At 39.0% G+C, this 21,945-nt stretch overlaps 1 protein-coding gene across 7 annotated transcripts in view; it reads left to right on the forward strand.

Moving 5' to 3' along the window:
- Window positions 1-20,126, forward strand: part of add1 (adducin 1 (alpha)) — a 30,906-nt gene extending 10,780 nt beyond the window's left edge. Inside the window, exons 2-17 of one of the 7 annotated variants that reach the window (XR_005187529.1) lie at window positions 435-643; window positions 862-1,024; window positions 1,351-1,502; window positions 2,377-2,457; window positions 2,617-2,766; window positions 2,849-2,992; window positions 3,074-3,172; window positions 3,443-3,616; window positions 4,175-4,432; window positions 9,345-9,440; window positions 9,553-9,645; window positions 13,815-13,971; window positions 15,591-15,680; window positions 16,469-16,506; window positions 18,800-18,853; window positions 19,770-19,847. Coding sequence is in view for 5 of the 7 variants with exons in the window: in XM_037692212.1 (XP_037548140.1) it covers window positions 449-643; window positions 862-1,024; window positions 1,351-1,502; window positions 2,377-2,457; window positions 2,617-2,766; window positions 2,849-2,992; window positions 3,074-3,172; window positions 3,443-3,616; window positions 4,175-4,432; window positions 9,345-9,440; window positions 9,553-9,645; window positions 13,815-13,971; window positions 14,589-14,900; window positions 15,591-15,680; window positions 19,770-20,053 (2,448 nt within the window). In the remaining 2 variants the exon portion in view is untranslated. Of the gene's footprint in view, window positions 1-434; window positions 644-861; window positions 1,025-1,350; window positions 1,503-2,376; window positions 2,458-2,616; window positions 2,767-2,848; window positions 2,993-3,073; window positions 3,173-3,442; window positions 3,617-4,174; window positions 4,433-9,344; window positions 9,441-9,552; window positions 9,646-13,814; window positions 13,972-14,588; window positions 14,901-15,590; window positions 15,681-16,468; window positions 16,507-18,799; window positions 18,854-19,769 lie in introns of all 7 variants that reach the window. The other 6 variants (XR_005187528.1, XM_037692212.1, XM_037692211.1 and 3 more) reach the window with 6 other exon arrangements.
- Window positions 20,127-21,945: the final 1,819 nt, after the last annotated feature.

A 21,945-nucleotide genomic window follows, 5' to 3' on the forward strand; every position in this document is an offset into this window, starting at 1 on the left:
GCAACTCTGAGCTGTCAGATGTGCAAACTCCTGGAAGACGAGCTTCTGGTTAGCTTATCAGCTACCTCAAGAGGCAGCTGCTTCTCTGTGGACATCCAGTCAATTTAACTGTCACAGCATGACTCCTCTTGATGGTAGTGAATTTTTAACATTTAATAATGTTGAAAGCAGCAGAATGTAAATCTATAACGTCTCTTTCAGTTGTTGAATTTTTATGATGTTCCCTTGGTGAAGTGGATTTCAGTAGATTATTATATTCATAGATCTCCACCTACTGAATAAAGGTACAGTAATTCAGTTCTAATGGGCGGCATTGAATATTGAAGCTGTTAACTTGATTATTGAGACTACGTGAAACTCTCCCACGTTTTCATATTAGTGTGGTTTTCCAGCATTAGAACATGTTCACAGTTCTCTTCTTCTCCGTGCTGCAGGAGGTCTAACCAGGATGAACGGTGATTCTGGTGCCGGGGTGGTGACGGTGCCCCCTCCCACCACAGCCCCACACAAAGAGCGGTACTTTGACCGAGTGGATGAGAGCAATCCAGAGTACCAGAGGGAGAGAAACATGGCTCCTGACCTGAGACAGGACTTCAATATGATGGAGCAGAAGAAGAGGGTCTCCATGATTCTACAGAGCCCGGTATGTGGAGGTTTTCTCTGTACAAATGAGTCGATGGATCATTTTAACTCTCAAAATGCAGCGTCACCTTTTCTTTATGCTTTATTTTATGACTGATACCCTTTTGTTCTTTATTAACTTTCTTTGTCAGTGCTGAAAATATTTGAAAATACAACACTTAAAATCTTAAAAACAGTTTGGAAAAGTCTTTTGTTTATTTTGTCTGTGATGACTGGCAGGCATTTTGTGAAGAGCTGGAGACCATGATCCAGGATCAGCTGAAGAAGGGGAAGACGCCCACGAGCCTGTTGGCCTTGCAGCAGATTGCAGACTTCATGACCACCAGCATGCCCTCCATGTACCCTGCTGCACCGCAAGGAGGCATGGCAGCGCTCAACATGAGTAAGCAGAAAAAAAGAACGAGTGTCTGTGACTTTTTGACCTCGGCTCTGCTTTGCCTGCTCTCACCATGAGTAATGCAGCAGAAGCCAGAGTTAATTTAAGGACAAAGATTCCAGTCATTTTTCAGGAAGCAGACCTCTGTGTTCTTGTTTGTAAATTAGATTTATTTCGATTGTTTGCAAGGAATGTGCACGAAAGGGTTTTCTTCATAAACTAGTGCATTTAAATCTGTAAAACCTTTTTGCTTCCTAACTAGTTGAAGTATTATCTTCTTAGATCCTGCACTTAAAATAGTTCTATTGTGTGACTCTTATCTCTTCCTTCAGGTTTGGGAATGGTAACTCCTGTCAATGATCTGCGAGGCTCTGACTCCATTTCCTATGAAAAGGGCGAGAAGCTGCTCCGCTGCAAGCTGGCTGCATTTTATCGACTCGCTGACTTGTTTGGCTGGTCTGAGCTCATCTACAACCACATCACAGTAAGATCACCCGCTCCTGATTAAAAAAAATAAATAAATGCATAAAAATTACCGTATCCTGAAAGATGTCTTTCAGTAGCTTCCTAAGGCAAATTGGAAAGTTCAATGTAGGCTTTAGTTGGTTTGCAATGACATGCAAAGTTTTTGACATTTAACAAAAAATCAGTTTTGTAAAGTTTTGTTTTGATTAATTTTAGTTAAAATATGTTCTATAAATGAGACTTGATGAATTTAGAATGAGACTCTTAGCGATGAGCAAAAATGCTGAGCGTAAATTAACATTTTCATTAGAGGAGCATGTTTGTTTCTCAGAGTTCATTTTAAAAAGAAAGGGAAAAAACTTTGTATACATTTTCTAACTGTTATAATCTTGAGCATTCTTCAAAATCCATATACATATTTAAATGTAAAAAAAAACTAGAGAAGTAGCCATGCTCTTCTAATTCCTGCTGAATTTACAACATTTTTGCAGCCTTTCAAAAGTTTGGTGCACACAAAGTGGCTGAAGCTCCGTTATTAGCTTTATTAATGAGTTATTAACATGTTCATGTTTCCCATCTTTAGCCTCTCATTCTTTTATTTTATACACAGATTGCAAAATTAAAAGGCTATTTTATTATTTTTTTAGAGGATATTGTATTTAAATTAATTACTTGTGGAAATTTGTTTGTCCTTTACTATTCTTGGGGCTATAAAATATCTATTTTTGCTGCTACTTTTCATCCATTGTAAAAACACAAAAACGACAAGGGCTGCATATTTGCATTGTAATTGCTATTTATTCATTTTCGATCAAGTTTGTGTGAATTTTAAAGACGTTCTGTTACGATTAATTTAGTTCACTTTAATGTGAATCGTTTCTGTTGTGCTGCAGGTCAGAGTGAACTCTGAGCAGGAGCGCTTCCTTATCGTCCCCTTTGGGCTCCTTTACAGTGAAGTCACTGCTTCTAGTCTGGTAAGAATCAGTCCAGAATTTTTAATAGAGCACCAAGACTTTTAAAAACAACAGCTAAACTTAACGTGTCTTACCATTTTGCTTTTGTGAAATGTTTTTGATATTTGTGTTGGACATAAAATGTGCCTGATTAATGGTTTGCGTTACATTACCCTGCAGGTGAAGATAAACATCGAAGGTGAGATAGTGGACCGAGGAAGCACTAACCTGGGGGTCAACAAGGCCGGCTTCCTCCTCCACTCTGCCATCTACGCTGCACGACCCGATGTCAAGTCTGTTGTACATATACACACCGCGGCAGGCGCTGCGGTAAGGGAAACTAATTTAACAGGACAGCTAAGGAAATCATTACTGGGGAAAATGTAGCACAAGCCTGTTTGTTTGATCACAGGTGTCAGCCATGAAATGTGGGCTGTTACCCGTCTCACCTGAGGCACTGTCCCTGGGTGAGGTGAGCTATCATGACTACCACGGCATTCTGGTGGATGAAGAGGAAAAAGGTCTTATACAGAAAAATCTTGGACCTAAGAGCAAGGTAATGGCTGTGTGGGAAAGAGAAAATGACAAAATGAATAGTAGTATGGCAGTTGAGGCTTATTGTTGTTCTTGGTTTCAGGTTCTAATCCTAAGGAACCATGGCTTGTTGACTTTAGGAGAAACTGTGGAGGAGGCTTTTTATTACATTCACAACCTGGTGACTGCCTGCGAGATCCAGGTAGGACACTCTTGAGTTTTATAAGGTCAACTTCCTCTGAATTATTAGACATAAAGACAGTTTTGTCAAACCATCACTTTTTGGGTTATTTATCATTGTCTGTCTGGATCTTTCATAACAAGTTCCTTTGTGTCTTTTGTCTTTCCATCTTTGTAAATGTTTTTTGTTTTTGTGTTTTATGTTTGTGTGTCGTCTTGTTCCTCACTTTTCTATTTATTTCTGGATCTGTGTGTGTGCTGTCTGTTTGTATACCTCCTTAATATTTTCCAGGTGCGAACACTGGCCAGCGCTGGAGGGCCAGACAATCTGGTGATGCTGGACCCTGCAAAGTATAAGTCCCGTCCCCGGGTTCCTGAGCCGGCTGTTGACGGGTCCTCAACCCATCCCAAGTGGCAAATTGGGGAGCAGGAGTTTGAGGCTCTCATGAGGATGCTTGACAATTTGGTAAAGACAAAGATAATTGTTTTGTTCTGGGACAAGGTTTTTACTTGATCAGTGGCATTAGTCTCGCCAAGACATGGATCAAGAAACAAATCTCGTTTGGAATTTTTTTTTTCTTTTAACGTAAATGAAAGTGTACAACAAAGTTGGTCAATAATTAGTGATAAGTTGTGCTGCCTTAAAACAGTTTGTTTTATTCACTTAGCTTGCTCACCAATTATTTATGCTTTAAACTCAAACTGCAGTTTTGTTTCTCAGATCATGAATTATATTCCATAAACCCGTTGAGCCTAGTATCAGAAATGCCACAGGATAAATATTCTTTTTATATCTTCATAATGATTTCTGACATTGAAAAGCAAGTTTAAAATGTCAAAGCACCTATGTGCCACCGTTACATTAAGAATAGATTACAGATATTGATAAACAAAAGTCCTGGTTGACGGTGAAAGAAAGGAAACGGTAAGCTTCTTGATGTTGAGGGAAATGATGTAGTCTAACCATATACATTTTTACTTTTAATTGTTTTCAAAATGTTACTGTTGGTCTTTTTGTTTTTAGGGCTACAGGACAGGCTATCCTTACCGCTGCCCGGCACTGCGAGACAAAGGTAAAAAGTACAGTGACGTGGAGCTCGCCTCCTCCACCCACGGTGGTTACTCATATGGGGAGGACAGTGACTCAGGCGCTCGCTCCCCACTGAAACACAGCTTCCAGCGCGGCCAGCGTGACAAGACCCGCTGGCTTAATGCTAGCGGCCGGCCCGATGAGCCCTATGAGGACGGGCCCGACAGCACCAGCCCCAAGTCGAAGCCTAAGGTGTGGACGAACATAACACACGATCACGTCAAACCCTTGCTGCAGTCTCTCTCGTCCGGTGTCTGCGTGCCAAGCTGTATAACCAACTGCTTGGTCTGTGCCTACCTTACTGTTCATAGTATAGAATTTACAGCTACTTTGTTGGTGGAAATGGGCAGTTGGTCGGCATCCTGAGGGTCTGAATTAAAGATGTTCAAATGGTTTTCCAAATAAAAACGTTTTGAACCTTAAAGTGCTGCTGAGCCACCGTCTCATCCTCGGCTCAATTATTCTGTAACTTCACTCGCCCTACTAAACCACCTTTCTAATTTTATTAAATGTATCACATCTGATTATTCATAGACTCTTTAATCTTTGTTCTCTTTGGGCCCATGAAGCTTTATGATGCCAGGCCAGCTGCCCAGAGCATGCCTGCACTTGCATGTGTAGAAGTGAAATGCATTGTTGTAGGGATGCACAATATTGGATTTTTGGCTGATATCCAATATGCCGATATGTTAAAACTTATTTGGCTGATACTGATACCGATATTTTTAATATACTTTCCTTTGTCAGAACATAGCCGTCTTATTTAGGCTTATTTGCTACAAAAATTGTGTAACAGCTGTAAGAACTGGTGACATATATTTAGTAACAGCCATATGATATGCATAGCACTTTAACTTATATTAAATGAAAAGTGTTAAATGTTATTTATTAGCATTAATGGGGGCTGAGATCGTGTAGAGGCAGGGCAGCCGGCTCAGGACCCGAAAGTCTCAGGTTCGATCCCCGGTCACTGCATACCTTGTGGTGTCTCTGGGCAGCACACCCTATCCCCAAAATCCCCCCCCCCCCCCCCGGCACCTTCAATAGCTGCCCACTGAACCACCTGGTGGTGGATGGGTTAAATGCAGAGACTAATTTCGCCATTGTATGGAAACATACAGTGATGACAATGTGATATTATTATTAATCACCTTCGATGCTGTCTCACTTGTGGAGGCTTGTTCCAGGTTCCTAGCTGCAGTGTGGGATCCTCTGCACTCTTGTGCATGAAGGACAACCTTTTTAAAGTTCAAAGGTTTTGTCTATCCATTGTTCCGTAAGACTAATCATGCTAACGGGGCTAACACTTGACGTCCAAATGTCTGTGGTAAAACTCACTTAAGTGCTATCAGCTATTAGCTTCTCAATGACAGCTTGTAACTCAGGGAAGGCTACGTCGGAAAAATATCTCTGACTGGAGATGATGTAGCGAGGCTCAACGTAGTCCAAAAATCTTCGGAATCAGACATCCTCAACGGAAAAAAAAACCTTCCACACCGCCGACATTTAGACTTCATCCTCTTCGCCGTGATCAGATCAGGTAGGCGCACATGACATCATAACGTGCTGGCGCTGCAGGCATCATTGTCAATGGGTTGTCATACAAAAACGGCGTATTTTATATCGGCGAGTTATTTTGATGGAATGGCCGATGTCCGATATTTAACTTTATCACAAATATCGTCCGATACCGATACCTTGCCAATAATATTGTGCATCTCTACATTGTTAGTGTTGATGTTCTTCCCAGAAGAGCAAGCAGCAGGGGTGTGGCACGAGTCCTCAAACAGGACCACACAACTGCATCCCGTCCCCTTAACACTTTGGTTTCTCTTTTGCATCTTGATGTTGGCTTACTTTGTTGCTTTTAAAAAAAGCGTCCGATTAATTGGTGAAGGATTAGGTGATCTAAGGCCATATTTGCCAGAGACGCACGCCGCACGACTTCATAGGCTTTATAGTTTTGGCTTAAAGAAAGAAAAAGAAAAAAAAAAGTAGCATGCCTCAGAAAATGTTTTATTTTTAAGATTTTGTCAGATAAAACGCGTATGATGCATAAAAGTGAAAATTTATTTGGCTAAAGTTCTGCAGCTTGCTTTTTAAAAATTTCTCCAAAAACCTGCAACTACTAATATATGTGCGCTTGTGTTGCCTCTTTATTATTTTCTCTTAATTTCTGGCTTCAGTTTTAATTCCAAAGTGGCTTTAAGCACTTTTACGTTTGCATCAATTGATTTGTTTCAAAAGAAGAAAACAAAAAATGAGGAAATAAATAAATAACCATTTGACCTGACCTTTGAATTTCCTGTTGGGAAAGTAGGAAGTGTTTTGTAGTGACTCTCTCAGTGAGTATATCGTGTTTACGTGTTCATTTCATACACAACCAGCCCAACCCTGCTATTCCCATCCAGTACCCCGTCCTCATTTTGATCCCTGCTTTGGCAGCTAACCTAAAACCATTGGAGTAAACACTAAAATTTAATCATGAGCTTACTTGTTCCACTGCAAGTTTACAGTTTAAAAAAAAAAAATAATAATTTTGCATGGTTTGTGTATTATCTCCATCTGCTGCTCATATTATGCAATAAATTGTTGACATATTTCCTTTATTTGTGCTGAGCATTACCAGGTTCACAAAAACGAGCACTTTTTAGAAAAGTTGCTCTTTAAGGGAAAGAGGCGTGTAAAAGACTTCATCCTCTACAGAAACATTCGTTGGCAGTGTTGTCCCAAAATGGCCATGCTTTCTTGGGTGTTTCTCTCTTATCTCTGTCCTTGTTGTGTATCAGCCTGGAAAATGACTTTGGTGATGCCAGCTCACCCCTCACTGCCACTCTCGCTTCGTAAGCCAGCCTCATCGTCTCTGCCACCCACCCACTCAGCCATCGTTCACTTCTACCCCACCACTCACCTCTCCCCGCCTTACCCTTTTTGTTCCTCACTCTTGAATGTTTTCACTTGATCTTCAGTTGTGTTTAATTCAAACAGTACGTCAATGATGATGACAAATATAAATATATTAATTTGTACTTTCTTCCATCTTACTCATTTATCTGTCGTCGTGTTCTGTTTGTATCTTTTTTAATTTACTTGTGAGGAAGTAAGGACACTTCTGATGTTCTTGAATTAAAAAAAAAATCATGTTCTCATTGATTACCTGGCACACAAGCTTTACTTCTCATCGTAAAATACATTTCTGCAACAAAGTTTATTATGTTCGTAGTATTGTAGGATAAAATTTTTAACTGCTCAAAACATTAAAATAAAAGTAACAGATTCAGGTAGTTGCACCCACAAGCGTTTTTGAAGACCCTAAACAAATGCAGCTCAATGCAAAAAAAAAAGAAGTGAATTAACAAGGAAAACATAAAGTGACACTTGTCAGATGCATTTTTATTTATTTTTAAACTTTTATGGCTGATTCTGTCAATGAAAATTTATTTAAAAAAATATCATTGCTTAGAGATAAGTTCTGAACGTTATCCCAATTTAAAATATGGGTAAACCATTATCTTTCCTAGTAGGCATTCAAATCACCTGTGACCTTGTGTGCAAGTTTTAAACAGAAATCATGTGCCATCTGTTAATGCTTGTGGTTTATGATAAGAATGAAACTCTGTTTTCACCACACCAAATTATAGCTCAGCATCTATAAAAGTGACTAACTTATAGAAAAACACAATTCTGGCAAAGATCGATGAGCTGTGGCCGCCTTAATAATTAAAGCTTCTTAATTTATGTATCCACCAAGAGCAATTTGAGATAAGTTGGCCTATCCAAGGCCAGCAGGGAGGCCAGATTCAGATAACAATTGTTTTTATGTCTGCCTTCAGTTCTGCTGGTACACTCTATGGCAAATCCAGATATGTGGACATTCTGCCGGTCTGTGCTTGTTAGCCTTCTTCAAGGTCGATTCCTTCATGTCAGCGAGTCCTAGGAGCTACAAATGGCTCATGATTCTCAGAAATTGCGTCCAGCTTACAGTTCAGCTCGCAAAGCATATTAGTCTGAGAGCTTGAAACACGGAGTAATCCTTCATACAAGGCATGCAGCTTTACTATTGCTGAAACTGCTGCTGACGTCTTCCTATTAGTCGATATCCCAAGCATCCACCAATTCCAAAAAGCAGAAACCCTGTTACCATAAATCCAATTATGTACCTTCTACGTCCTCAACAGACAGCACAGACAGGCACATTATCTTCCACACGCCCCAGGAATCCATGACATATCCAGCTGCGTGTGCCTCTTCAGGGCATGAGGGTTCTCCTGCACCGTCTTCTAGTCGAGAAAATTTTATCAGTTGCATTGATAGACCAGCTGACCAGATCCATAATAAATGTTCAATTCAGAAGATGTTTAAAGAGAGGCTCTGAGGTTGACAGGACAAGAGCAAAAGCAGGAGGGGAGGCAGGAGAAGGGAAGAGAGCATCCGTCTTCGAGAGCGAGAGAGGATTAATTTTAGTCAAGTCTCAAGATTTTTTTTTATCATGGGTTGTCCACACCAACAAGAAAAATCTTGCAACAGTAAATGCAATTTTTTTCTTCACTTTGTACTTTTTTGTCATATAAAATTGTATTAATTTAAGAACACACTAATTTGCTTAGCAGCAGGTTTATTTCCCCTTTTCCATTACTGTGTGTGGATCAGTGGACATACCAAGTTTAAAATATTCTCAGTAGTGGTTCAGATGGTTCAACTAATTAATGGGGCTGCTACTTGTTGTGACAATTTTCTTGAGGCCCAGTTTACAGAAAATTGCCAAATCCAAACCGTTGCCAGATAACAAACTCAAATATTTTGAAAACATTTGTAAAGTACCATTTCTAAACACTTAAACTTGTGAACCTTCTTTATCAAATTAGCGATTTTTCTCACAACAGGGTTCCTGAACGCGTCTCATCATCATTGGGTTACTTTTTTAGATTCAAACCTTACTCAAACCAAACATGAACAGTCATCCAACTTTTGTTAATTTTTTTTTATTTTTTGCATGAATCTTGTGTTGTGAAGCCTGCATTGTATAAGTATCTTTTTGTGCTTGGGCTTTTCATGCATTTCTGATTTTAGCTGTTTATGTTCACACTTTACGTGATATTTACAGTGGACAAAGGAAGACGGGCTCCGCCAGGCTGCAGCAGCCAATCAGTTCATTCCATTGAACACTAACCCAAAGGAAGTCCTGGAAATGAGGAATAAGGTATCACTGCCTTTATTGGATTTCTTTGGTGATGACTTGATATTTAAAATTTTCTGAATATCCAATGCACTTAAAAGCATTTTGACCCATCTGCTTTTATAATCCTTTGTAGATCCGGGAGCAGAACCTGCAGGACATAAAGACAGCAGGACCCCAGTCTCAAGTTCTGTGTGTCGGCACTGTGGTGGAACGAACCTACAACCAGGTCAGTCTGTGGACTCTGCACCTTCATGCCTTGCTGCTTCAACTTTCCTGACCTGGAGTTGAATACATGTCATTCTAATGAAAAATCTGTGTTTTACATGTTGAATTCACTTAAAACCAGATACCATATTTTTCGGACTATAAGGCGCATTAAGCAAAACTAAAACACTTCGACAGATTTTTGAGCACCGTGTACCACATAAAATTGTTTCTAGGTCAATAAGCACAACCAGAATTAATACATAAGGCACACTGGATTATAAGGCTCACTGTTGAGTTTTGAGAAAATTGAATGATTTTAAGGGTGCCTTATAGTCCAAAAAAATACTGTAATTTATTATGTTCAGTCCAGGTCTGGAGAAACCCCCTAAAACCCAGATCCTGCAATGAGCCATTACTGTGCATGAACATGTTCTGGAAACTGGGTCCTGTGTAAAATTATGCAATAAATGTATTAATTTTAATCTTATTTAAAACCAATTAGCATCTAAAAAAAACATAAAGATGTCCTCTTTATTGTTGAAGGACATTTGTAACAATGACATTATTTTTTGATCACAGAGGTTGTCGTTCTTGCAGGTGAGTAGTTTATGACGGAGGTAATGGTCCTGTGCTCTCCAAACCTGCCAGCTCAGGCTCAGTTCATGTTCATACATTGTTTTATTGAGTTAGCCAATTTAGTTTTTATTTATTGTTTGGTGTAACGGCAACATTTGCAACCTGAGGATTTTGGAGTTTTGAAATACTAAACCAAATCCATTGTAAACAACTGCTTGCATCTTTTGCATGTGCCAAATATATATATATATATTTTTTTTTTTCTGTGGGGAGGAAGTGCGTAACAAGTAAAATCATGCTCTGAGGTTGTTTTTGCACGACTCACCGCCCTTGAGTGTGTGGAAGTTTTTTGCAGTTGTTGCAGTGCGGTAGATAAACTTGGAGCGATTTCATCCAAAACTAAAAGGAACTGGACGAGGGTAATGTTTACCTAATCGTCATTAACGTGAGCAAGTTTCACGTAGGCCTGTCACGATAACAAATTTTGCTGGGCGATTAATTGCCTCTGAAATTATTGCGATAAGCGATAATATTGTTTGAAATTTGACAATACAATGAGGAAAATAAGTATTTGAACACCCTGCAACTTTGCAAGTTCTCCCACTTAGAAATCATGGAGGGGTCTGAAATTTTCATCTTAGGTGCATGTCCACTGTGAGAGACATAATCTAAATAAAAAAAAATCCAGAAATCACAATTTATGATTTTTTTAAAATAATTTATTTGTGTGTTACTGCTGCAAATAAGTATTTGAACACCTGCAGATCAGTAACAATTCTGGCCCTCAAAGACCTGTTAGTCTGCCTTTAAAAAGTCCACCTCCACTCCACTTATTCTAAATTAGAAGCACCTGTTTGAGGTCGATGGCTGCATAAAGACACCTGTCCACCTCACACAATCAGTAAGACTCCAACTACTAACATGGCTAAGACCAAAGAGCTGTCCAAAGACACCGGAGACAAAATTGTAGACCTTCACATGCTGGAAAGGGCTACGGGGCAATTGCCAAGCAGCTTGGTGAAAAAAGATCAACTGTTGGAGCCATTATTAGAAAATGGAAGAAGCTAAACATGACTGTCAATCTCCCTCGGACTGGGGCTCCATGCAAGATCTCACCTCGTGGCGTATTAGTGATCCTAAGAAAGGTGAGGAATCAGCCCAGAACTACACGAGAGGAGCTGGTCAATGACTTGAAGAGAGCTGGCACCACTGTTTCCATGGTTACTGTGGGTAATACACTAAGATGTCATAGTTTAAAATAATGCATGGCACGGAAGGTTCCCCTGGTTAAACCAGCACACGTCCAGGCCCATCTTAAGTTTGCCCATGACCATTTGGATGATCCAGAGGAGTCATGAGAGAAAGTTATGTGGTCAGATGAGACCAAAATAAAACTTTATGGTCTTAATTCCACTTGCCGTGTTTGGAGGACGAAGAATGATGAGTACCATCCCAAAAACACCATCCCTAATGTGAAGCATGGGGGTGGAAGCATCATACTTGAGGGAGCGAGCAGTGCGTCTCAAGAAAAATGGGAGGGAGCCCCATTGACGTGACATGGGCTGTCTCTCCTTACTTTTTTTGTCTCACTTTTTTTTTTGGTTCTCAAAATGGCGGATACTCGTTATGGTTTGAGCTCTTTAGCATAGTGTTTTTCCACACAAAGCTTTTAATAAAATATCACTAAACAATCCAACAATTTTCAGTCTGGACTTTTTTAGTTATCAGTAAACAAGTTCTCAACTTTTTTTTTTGCAGAGAAAAACAACTTTTTACTTGATGGTACGGATTTCAACCGTGAATTTTGGAGCTTCAACAAGACGGGTTTTTTTCCCCGAGGTCGGCCTGTTAGCTTAGCTTGTAGCTTAGCTTCTCAGCTTAGCTGCTTTTAACGATCCAAAAACACGATTTTGGACAGTTAAAACAGATTTTAAAGAGAAACGAGAAAGGGAGGGTTTAGTGAAGAGCACCGGAGTTGAGCCTTTTGTCTTCCAGTGTCTTCAGTAGAAAGAGAGAGACACGAAGAAACAATAAAGCCGATAAATGAAAATGAGGTTGATAATTTGCATTTATCATGCGATTAATTGATTTATTGTCGATCGCGATGGGTCTAGTTTCATGAAGGTGCCGAAAGTGTTGCCTTGAATAGAAAAATGAATCCTCCTTTCAGTACAGCACCTGCTTGTTTTGGTTGTTTGCCTTCTAAAAGTGCATGCTCATGGTTATTGATTCCATCGCTGCCGTGCTTCTCATAACTCGTCTTTTCCCTGAGCCACCTCTCTGCATGCACTTCCCGTGTTTCAGTGGATGTTTGTATAAATGCTGTGGTGGAAAGTCATCACACGCAAAGACAGCTGAAAGAAGAAATGGCAGAACTATACTGTGTTGAATTTTGTTCACTTACAAAAAAAAACCCCAACAATCTAAGATCTTTGTTCTAAAGTTTGTTTTAAGCCTGCTTAAGGATTTTTGAAATGATCGTTTCTGAAATTTGATTTTTTTTAGTACTCTTTCCCCCTTTGTGTGTGTGAGTGTGTATCGACGTCCATGACTGCTAATGACTGTGCTCAGTTGTGCCCCCCTCCCTTCCCTGGGTTTGCTATTGCAGGATGCCCCTCTGTCTGACTGTACAGACACTATTGATGGCCTCGATGTGTCCGAGGGGTCCTATAGTCCTGCTAAATCAATTAGAAAGGTACTTACTGTGTTGTCTTCCTTTAATTTTATAGTATGCGCAGCAACTACTTGGACACGCTTGTCACAGCTGACCTAAGGAGACTTTTTGTTTTTGTGTATTGAAAACAAATCTGTTGTAATTTATATGTTGGAAAAAGTTCAATCCCTAATTGAAGAGGCAGATTAGGCGACTTCCTTTTCTTCTGGTTTATTAGAGCCTTTGGATGCATTTAGGCTAACCCAAACATTGTTACTGTTTGTATTTGAAGTTGACACTGATGTTCAGGATGTGTTGCTGCTGGGACTTTGATCAGTAAATACTTTTTCCATCTTGTGCAGGTTTTAATCCTTACTGTGTCTTTGTTTTTGTTATTTTGTAAATGCCATTTATGTGCATTATTTAGAAACATTAAGTTTCTGTCAGAGCTTGAATTTGACTAGAACTGCTTTAAAACCCGTCAGTGATTTGGTGTTTCAAAGTTACTGCAAGAAACTTGGACGAAGGGGAAAAAACAAGTGGTTTGATAAAATGATTTTGTTTTTTGAGGCTGTCTAAACTCCCTCATCGCTTCTTTTCTTTGCTTAGTGATTTATGGATTTATTTTTTTTATGGTTTTATAACCACCTTTTGATTATTTTTTTAAATGGTGTTTTGTCAAAATTTTGTTTTTAACTGCATCAGCCAAGTTTTTAAAATCAGTAATACTTAGTGCTCAGTGCTGTGGATATAATTTTTCCCCTAAACTTGTCATTATATTATAAAAATGCATAGGAATTAGGCAGTGTGTGTGTCTGTCAGACACTTTTCAAACTTTTTTCCTGCCTTCAGCTGCTGGCCCTGCAGCCACTTTTCTGCAGATAAAATATTCTGTTTGGCTTTCACTGAGCCTTTCACCCCCATTAATGTCCAGTTCTTTGTTTTTCTGTGTCCTGAAGGGCGAGCTTGTGACTGCATCCAAGGCCATCATTGAGAAGGAGTACCAGCCCAAGGTTATTGTCAGCAAGACTGGTCCCAACCCCTTCAACAAACTCACCGACCAGGAGCTGGAGGAGTACCGCCGGGAGGTGGAGCTGAAACAGAAAGGAGTTGAAGGTACAAGTAACAAAGCAGAGTGAACAAGGTTAATTATTATATTATTGTAACTATTCTTATAATAAGGTCTTTGAGTTTTCAGTGTTCTGTCAAGCCTCCAATCATTTAAAGTTCTCAGATCTCTCAAATATTTCACACTGGGTTTTTAGTATTAATGAAATCCAGAAATAACTGTTTTACTTTGTAATTTAACATATAATAAATACATTTCCATTGTTTTTTGTTTTTTTTACAATTTGAAGACACAACAGTTATTGGATATGTGACTTTAGGATCTCTATAGTCCTTTGGGTTCAATTTTAAGGAGCAGAAACAGAAAAGTGTGCTGTTCTATATCTCCTAATTGACATGATCACCTTACCCTATTTTGTCTTTCATCATATGTTTTAAATAGCTTTTTAGAAAACTACCATCTTTACTTATCTAGACAAAGGAAATATAAAGATGCAATATTTTGATCTATGTACTAACCTCTTTATACCTTTTTAAAATTAGTTTTTATTTTTTGTAAAATTGGTGTTTAATTTTCTTTTCAAAGTACCAACCTTTATGTTAAGTAACAACGTGCAGTTCAGTTTGGACAAACCTTGTTTTTCTACACAAACGTGGATTCACAGTGAAAAAACAACGAGACGGTTGTAAAACAGGATCAGCCTCCACCTCCAGTGTTGTCAAGTCAGAGACGAAGACGGTGCCAACTGGTCAGACCTCTGTTTCCACACCTCTATGTTCAAGCCCCGGCTTGGAGAATGCCCAGAGCCCTTCTTCTCAGAGCCCATCTGGAGGCCCTGAGCCAGCTCGTGGCGCTGCAGAGGTGGATGCAGACGATGTTTTTTCACCTGCAGATGAGGTCTTTTTAGCTCCAGATGTGCTGACCCTCAGCAAGGAGAAAGCAGATGTAAAAGCACCTCAGGAAGTTCAGGCTCCAGGTACAATAGAAGAAGTCTTGCTTAAGCTCTGGCCTTCAGCTCCCCTCCTTCCCTGCTCAGCCCTGGCCTGTCTTACACCAACCACTTCCCTGCGGGAGTCTGGGAATTCCTGCCTGCTGTTTCCTTTGCTCTTTCCAAGGGTTTGGAGTCTGCTGGTGTTGTTTGTTGTGCAAGCACCTTCTTTACCCACATTTCATTTTTGAAGGCTTTGCTTGTGTTTTTTCACCTTCGTTCTCTGCCTCCTATGTCTTGACCAAAGGCATCAAAACTCTGGTAGGTCAGAGTCTGTAGTTTGATTGGATGGAGCAGAGGAGAGATGTTTGCTTTCCCTCTAAAACAACAAAACAAATGATGTTCTGCTTCCTTCCTGTGTCTTGTAAGTGTCATGTTTCCCTTCTAATTGATATATTATGTGATTTGAGGGATGTTATCTCAAGCAGATTTAGTGGGAAGTTAAAATAAGTTTGCATAGCTTCAGTTGCTGAATTAAATTTTTTCCTGGTTTGGGGTTTTTTTGTCTTCACGTTGGTGTTTTCACACAGATTGTCTATTAAATGTGGCTTTTTATATGCATTTTAGGCTCAAATAAATTGTAGCCATTCTCAGGTTTTTTTTTTTTTAATGACTTCTTCCTGGAGGATTCACATTTAATGTGGACATGGTTCCTTACAGCAAATGTTTTTTTTTCAGATCCAGAGCAGCAAGTTGAGTCTTTGGAGGAGCCCAAAGGCCCTAAACTCACATCCACGCCACCGAGCTCCCCGATCAGAGCAGAGGAAGGTATGTTGGGCTGAAATATTTTCTTCTGGCCTGATTCTGCCTGGATTAGCATGGGGTTCTCTTGGTTTTGGCTCTTGTGTTCTTGTTTGGATCTTCAAATGGAATATAAAATCTCCTGCCTCTCCTCCTGCCTGTCTGTTGTGTGTTTTTTAATAACACTGTTGTCTTTGTAATAACAGGCCAAGAGGTTTAGATTTTTTTATTATTACCTGTGAAAATATATTGGAGCAAATAGTCTACCAGATCTGTTGTGCATTGAAGGTCAGGGCTGCAGTCTCCTGAGGCTGCTGGTTCGAATTCGCTTCCTGCAGCAGGGAGCAGCAGAAAGAAAAACTAAATGTGTCCAAGAAGTTGTATGGACTAGAGAAAAAGAAAACGATATTCTTCCTCTTGGTCTTTATTACCATTGGATTACACCTTTTGGCAGCATTATCATTAATTATACCAAAACTGGCTTTAAAATCAAAGTTTTATAAGCAGCATTCAGTTAACTTTGATGCAGTCAGTTTGAGGAGATTATTTAATCCCAGGTGTAATCTAATTTCAGGAGTGTTATAACATTTTGCCTCTGTAAAATAAATAAATAAATTAAATGTACTCCCTTTTCATTCTCCATCTGTTTTGGGGTCTACTGTGAATGGTTCCCAACATTTTCTTCTTCTTTTTTTGTCTTCAGAATTTATTTTTCTCTCACATTTTTAATTTAATTTACGTGGTGCTTGTGGTTTAATCTGCATAGACATTTGTTTCTACTTGTGCTTTTTCTTTGTGGCTGCGATTACAATCAGGAGATGGAAATACAAAAGAGTACCTGTTGCCATAGTAAGTATGTACTGTTCCACCTCCTCGCCACCCTCCTAATTACTGGTCACCCTCCACGCTTGCTCATTTATTTATTTATTTCTGTGCATGGCTTCAGTAGCTGGTTTATTGTCTGGACTAACGTATTTGTTGGGGTTTGATTCCTCTAAATTTCTGTCTCTGGGTTTGGCGGGGGATATTTCAGAGCTCCTGACCTCTGTCACTTGGATTAGCGATAAATGGTAAAATCACACAACCATAGCTGGAAAATGGCTAAACATTTGTATACTTGTAACTTTTTTCCTACCCCTTAAGCTGATTTGGTACTTCATGTAAAACAATGGAGCCTGTTTCTGAAGTAAACCCCACACCTCACTCGGTCTTTGCATTAGATAACCTCTCCTGACAACTACTCACTACAACTAACTTCTCTTGCACATAAAGCACATTATATAAATGTTGATGATGTGTCTCGTTTGAAAAATGTTTGAAAAGGTGTTGAACTGTTGTCTGTCCTGCAGGCGAGTCCTTTACCAGGTACATTGGTGCTTTTGAGTGACGCTTTTTAACCAAACTGGCTGCTGTTGGTTCAGCTTGAAACCTGGTCGAAGCCTGGCTGTGTGTTTACTGGTCTCGTGTTCTGTCTGCGGTGTTCGAGTTTTTCTCTGTTCTGACTGACGAGGTGAAAACTGAAAGTGGTGCTTTTTCCTGAGGTCTCGTTTCACACTGGTCTCTGTCGCATGAACGTCGTGTTAAAACGAGTTAACGGGTGTTGTTGTTTGGCATTGGTCTGCACGGTGTTGCAGCTTGTAGCCTTCCTTTGGATGCCGTTTTACTAAAGATGACTTTGGGTGCAGCTCGTTTAGCTGAGTTTTTTTTATTTTTAAATAATAAAGTGATATATCTTTATTTGTTCCTCCTAATTACCAAATGTGGTATGGTAGTTTTTGCTGAATCATGCAGACAGACGAGCAGCTCCAAAAATCAACAAACATCAGCTAAAGCTCTCCGCTAAACTAAACTAAACTTGGCACAAAAAAATGACATTTTTGTTGGGTCAGTAATTTGTTGTTGTAACTATGCTTTTTTTGGCAATAAATCCTATATAGTTGGAAAGTCTGTTTATTTGTCTTTTAAATGTTGGCACATATGTTTTAAAAAATGCATTTGTAGGTTGAGCAGCAGAGTTGAGTTTGTGGGTTGCTCCCATGAAAAACTTGTCAAATCTTCTCTGCCAGTACCAAACGGCTTATTCTGCCATTTACTCTTGTTTGGAGTTTATTAGATTGGATGCTTGAAGAAATAATACATATTGTCAATTTAACCATTTATTAATTTAACAAATGGGCCTCAAGAGCATGTGGAAGAACCATACACAGCCTCAACATCTGGGAACCTTTATTCTGCTTAGCAGCTTGGACATGCATGTTGTAGGATGGCGCCCTGTTCTTCAACCAGCATTTTTAGAAACCAGTGTAGATGTGCTGGTCACTCTGGAACAAACGGCACGTCCAAGCTGATCCCAGAGGACCGAGGTCAGGACTGCAAACGGGACCATCCATCCTCTCACTTGCAAATTCTGGAGGTAGTCTCTGATAAACCCAGCTCTGAGGGTGAACGTGTTGTTTTGGAGGATAGGGTTCAGTATAAGGTTGCTCTCAGGTGCTCATTATCAGGCACCTGATTGCCGGCACATGGAGTACCAGAAGCTCAAAATAAGAGTCAATAGCAGAATGAGCTGTTTGGCAATAGTGGGGACAAAAATAAGTTTTTCATGAACACAACCTACATACTCATCTCTGCTGCTCAACCCACAAATACCTTTTCTTAACAAATATGGCACCACTCAAGGTGGGAAACAGATTCTCTAATGATGTACCGTAGAACTCTTTGCAAACGTACATTGTTACAACAAAGAAAAATGAACCAAACACAATTTTTTCTACTATTTGAGTTATGTTTGTTTAAACAACTATAAAAAGCTAAACCAAATCACTGCTGACACTTCTTAAAAAAAACATTTTTGTGCAGTATTTCTATACTCAGGTGTACTTTTTTTTTTAAGTCAGGATGTTCTTACAGCATTGAAAGATGACAACCAAGTTTGTACTCGGCATTATAAAATAGATATATTAGGCTCATTTTGAATTTTTTGACTTTAGCTGATAATTCACAACTTCATGAGAGCTGCTCTAATATTGAAATTTACTTTTACCTCTTGACTCACCTGTTGTCAAAACCCTCTAAAACTTGGAAGTGCATTTTTATGTTGAGGCCTTTCACTTTGTTCTGTTTCACTTGATTTTGTTTGTACGCAGGGTGCAAATGAGCAAGGGAACTGCACTCATTAAGATTTCCCTGTATAAATGAAGGTAAAATGAAAACTTCTGTACCAGCTTGAACTTTGACAGGAAGAAACCTTGATGAATGAGAACTCTGTTATGCTTTTTATTACAGTATCTGTGAAGAAAAGATTTATGTTTTTGTGAAGTAAAGTGCGTCTTGGTTTGGCTTCAATCTAAGGAACGGTGTTTTTCATGTGCGTTGTTTTAGAGTAGGACATATTTTGTGAGAATATTGCCTATAGAAGTGACGAACTTAATCTAAAAGACTATTTTCTACAGTGGCCCTAAATGAACAACATTTGAAAAAACAGAATTAGATTTGAAAAAAAAAACACAACAAAATCACAACAACATTTGATAAAATGGAATCACATTTGAAAAAAACGGAATGACATTGGGGAAAAAACGAAATTACATTAAGCCAAACAGGAAGTTTTTATTTATTTATTATTAGCAGCATAAAGCTGAACAACGGAACAATACAGTACACACACAATGGAAATACAGTTAGCAGGCTACCCCCCCCCCCCCCCACACACACACACACAAAAAAAACAACAAAAAAAACCCTGTTTGGCTTAATGTAATTCCATTTTTTCAAATGTCATTCCATTTTCTCTAATGTGATTCGGGCCACTTCTGCTTTGGCCACTTCCGCTTTGGCTTAATGTAATTCCATTTTTTCAAATCGTGATTTTGCTGTTTTTGTTGTTTTTTCAAATGTAATTCCGTTTTTTCAAATGTTCATTTACACCTTAGGGCCACTGTAGTTTTCAGCTTAAAAAAAACAACAACAAATTGTCACTTTGATGCTTTTCTAGTAGAATTTTTTGTGGATTTTGCAGCGTACTTTACAAGTTGTGGCAACTCAACCGTCTCATAATCCGATCCATCAGTCTGTCTTCCAAGATCAATAACTCTCTCTCCTTCCTCCCCCCATCAGAGTCCGTGCCAGAACAAACCTTTAAGGATGAGAGCGACGCAGCCACCCTGAGACAGACCCTCCCAGATTTAACACCCGACGACCCCTCTGAAGCTCCAGCGCTTCCTGCCGAAGACGCCGCCTCTCCTGCACCTCCCTCCACAGAAGCAGCTGAGGCGGAGGAACCCGCCGACGCCGGGGACCAGGACGGCGAGGAGTCTCCCAGTAAATCCCCCTCCAAAAAGAAAAAGAAGTTCCGCACTCCTTCCTTCCTAAAGAAAAACAAAAAAAAGTCAGAGTCGTAAGATTGGAGAATGACGGAGGGGTCTCGCAGGCTGGCATCTGTTTGGTTTTCTTTTCTTTTTGTCTTGTCACGGCACTCTTCAATCAAGCCACACCTAACTCGTTTACGCTCCGTTCTTTTGACCTTATTTGCTGCAGGCTTATTAACCTATGTCTCATTAGTTTGTGCCAATTTTGTATACATTGTAAAAAAACGATTGCTCAAAGGTTTTTAACTATTGCAGCTTTCAGTTGAGTGATGCAGTCTGGCCTTTTGTGCATGTCTATTACTACGGATCAACATGTGAGGATTTGACCCCTCTTTATTTTTTAATTAATCCTGGTAACCACTAGAATGTAAAGGATTGTATCTAAACATGTCAAAAGTGTCTTTATAAAACACTGCAGAAGAAAAACTTGTATTTAGCTCATAGGTCTGACGGTATTCTCTACAAAATGCTCATTTATACCCCATAAAGCTGTTCACTCATGAAATTCATGTCAGCAGGAGAGGTCTAATTAGCTTACTTTTGGTTTTAAACATGAGAAAATCATCTCAATCGTTCCCAATTAAATCATAACATTTAACATTGAATGTTACTTTTTAAATTTTAATTACTAGGTCACATGAACTGTTTTGTCTAATATTTCACAAACCTCTATTGAAAATGTTTTTTCTCCATTGCTGCACACCTGGAGAAGATTTTGTGGTTTAGCATGTAGTTCATAGATTAGTTCATACATTTCTCTGTGACTTTAAGTCATTAGTATGAGGAATGTGTTTTTTTTTATTTTTTTTATTCAGCTTTGCATTTTAGTCTTCGCTCATTGTCAATGTGAAAATCATAAGGTGAATGATAAATCCTTCATTTGGTTTTTGATTGTGTAATTTACTCTTAAAAACTCGGTTGAGCTATAGCTCCTGTATAAAAACCACTATCTGGGAACTCGAGACCACATGAATTTTGTTTAGTTGCAGTCAGTCATAAAGAACTTGAAAGTAATTACATGATCAATTATGTTTCAGAACTTTTAACCCATATTTTAATGAGAAATGAAAACTGAATGTTTGCTGTGACAATATACAGTAGAGTCATTTCTGTTTCAGTTGCTGTTAAGACATTTGAAACCAGTTCAGTTTGAGGTTGTGAGCATTAATAATAGGACGGTTTCTGTGAGTTTTGGTTAACCTTCTTATTTTAATGAACCAAAAACCTCATGTGCAGTATGGCATTCAAGTGAAACGCTTGAATAAATTGGCTCTTGTTTTTGACTTTGAGTGCTTCATATGAGCTGAAAACTTGTGAAAGATTGTGTACAAAGCACTTTGTGTGCTGACATTAACCTCGCCTGTTGAATATTGTTTTAACTTGAATATTATACCATATATTTATGTCTCAGTAGTTATCTAACTCGTTCTTTTTATTTCCATCCTTTTTTAATGTTAACAACTATGCTAATTCTTAACCTCTGTCTAAACTGCTTCCACTTTAAAGGTCTCATAATTATTTCATCTGCAGACTTAATTTATCACATTTATTGTTTTGTTTAACATTCATTCTACAACCATGAATAAAAAAGAAACACAACCCTGAAAAACTTGATGTGTGATTATTACATTATCCATGGAAAATATTTATGCTGCTGTAGCAAAGCCTCAATTTGTGAACTTCTAATCACAGTTCGGACACTTTTAATTACTTAAATCACTTTGTTGTGAAAGCATTTCATGTGAAGTGTATGCATTAGATCAGAAAAATTATAGAAAAGGGATCAATCGTTTCAAATCTTGATAACGTCAAGATTATTGAAGCATGAAAATATTCACCAAGTTCTTGTCTCAATAGGTAAAGTATAAATTTTGATATCTAGGAGCTTCAAGGCACGATCACTATGTCAGAAGAATATGAACTGA

This window comes from Nematolebias whitei, chromosome 18 (genome assembly GCF_014905685.2).
Source record: "Nematolebias whitei isolate Nwh7 chromosome 18, NemWhi1, whole genome shotgun sequence".
NCBI classification, from domain to species: Eukaryota; Metazoa; Chordata; class Actinopteri; order Cyprinodontiformes; family Rivulidae; genus Nematolebias; species Nematolebias whitei.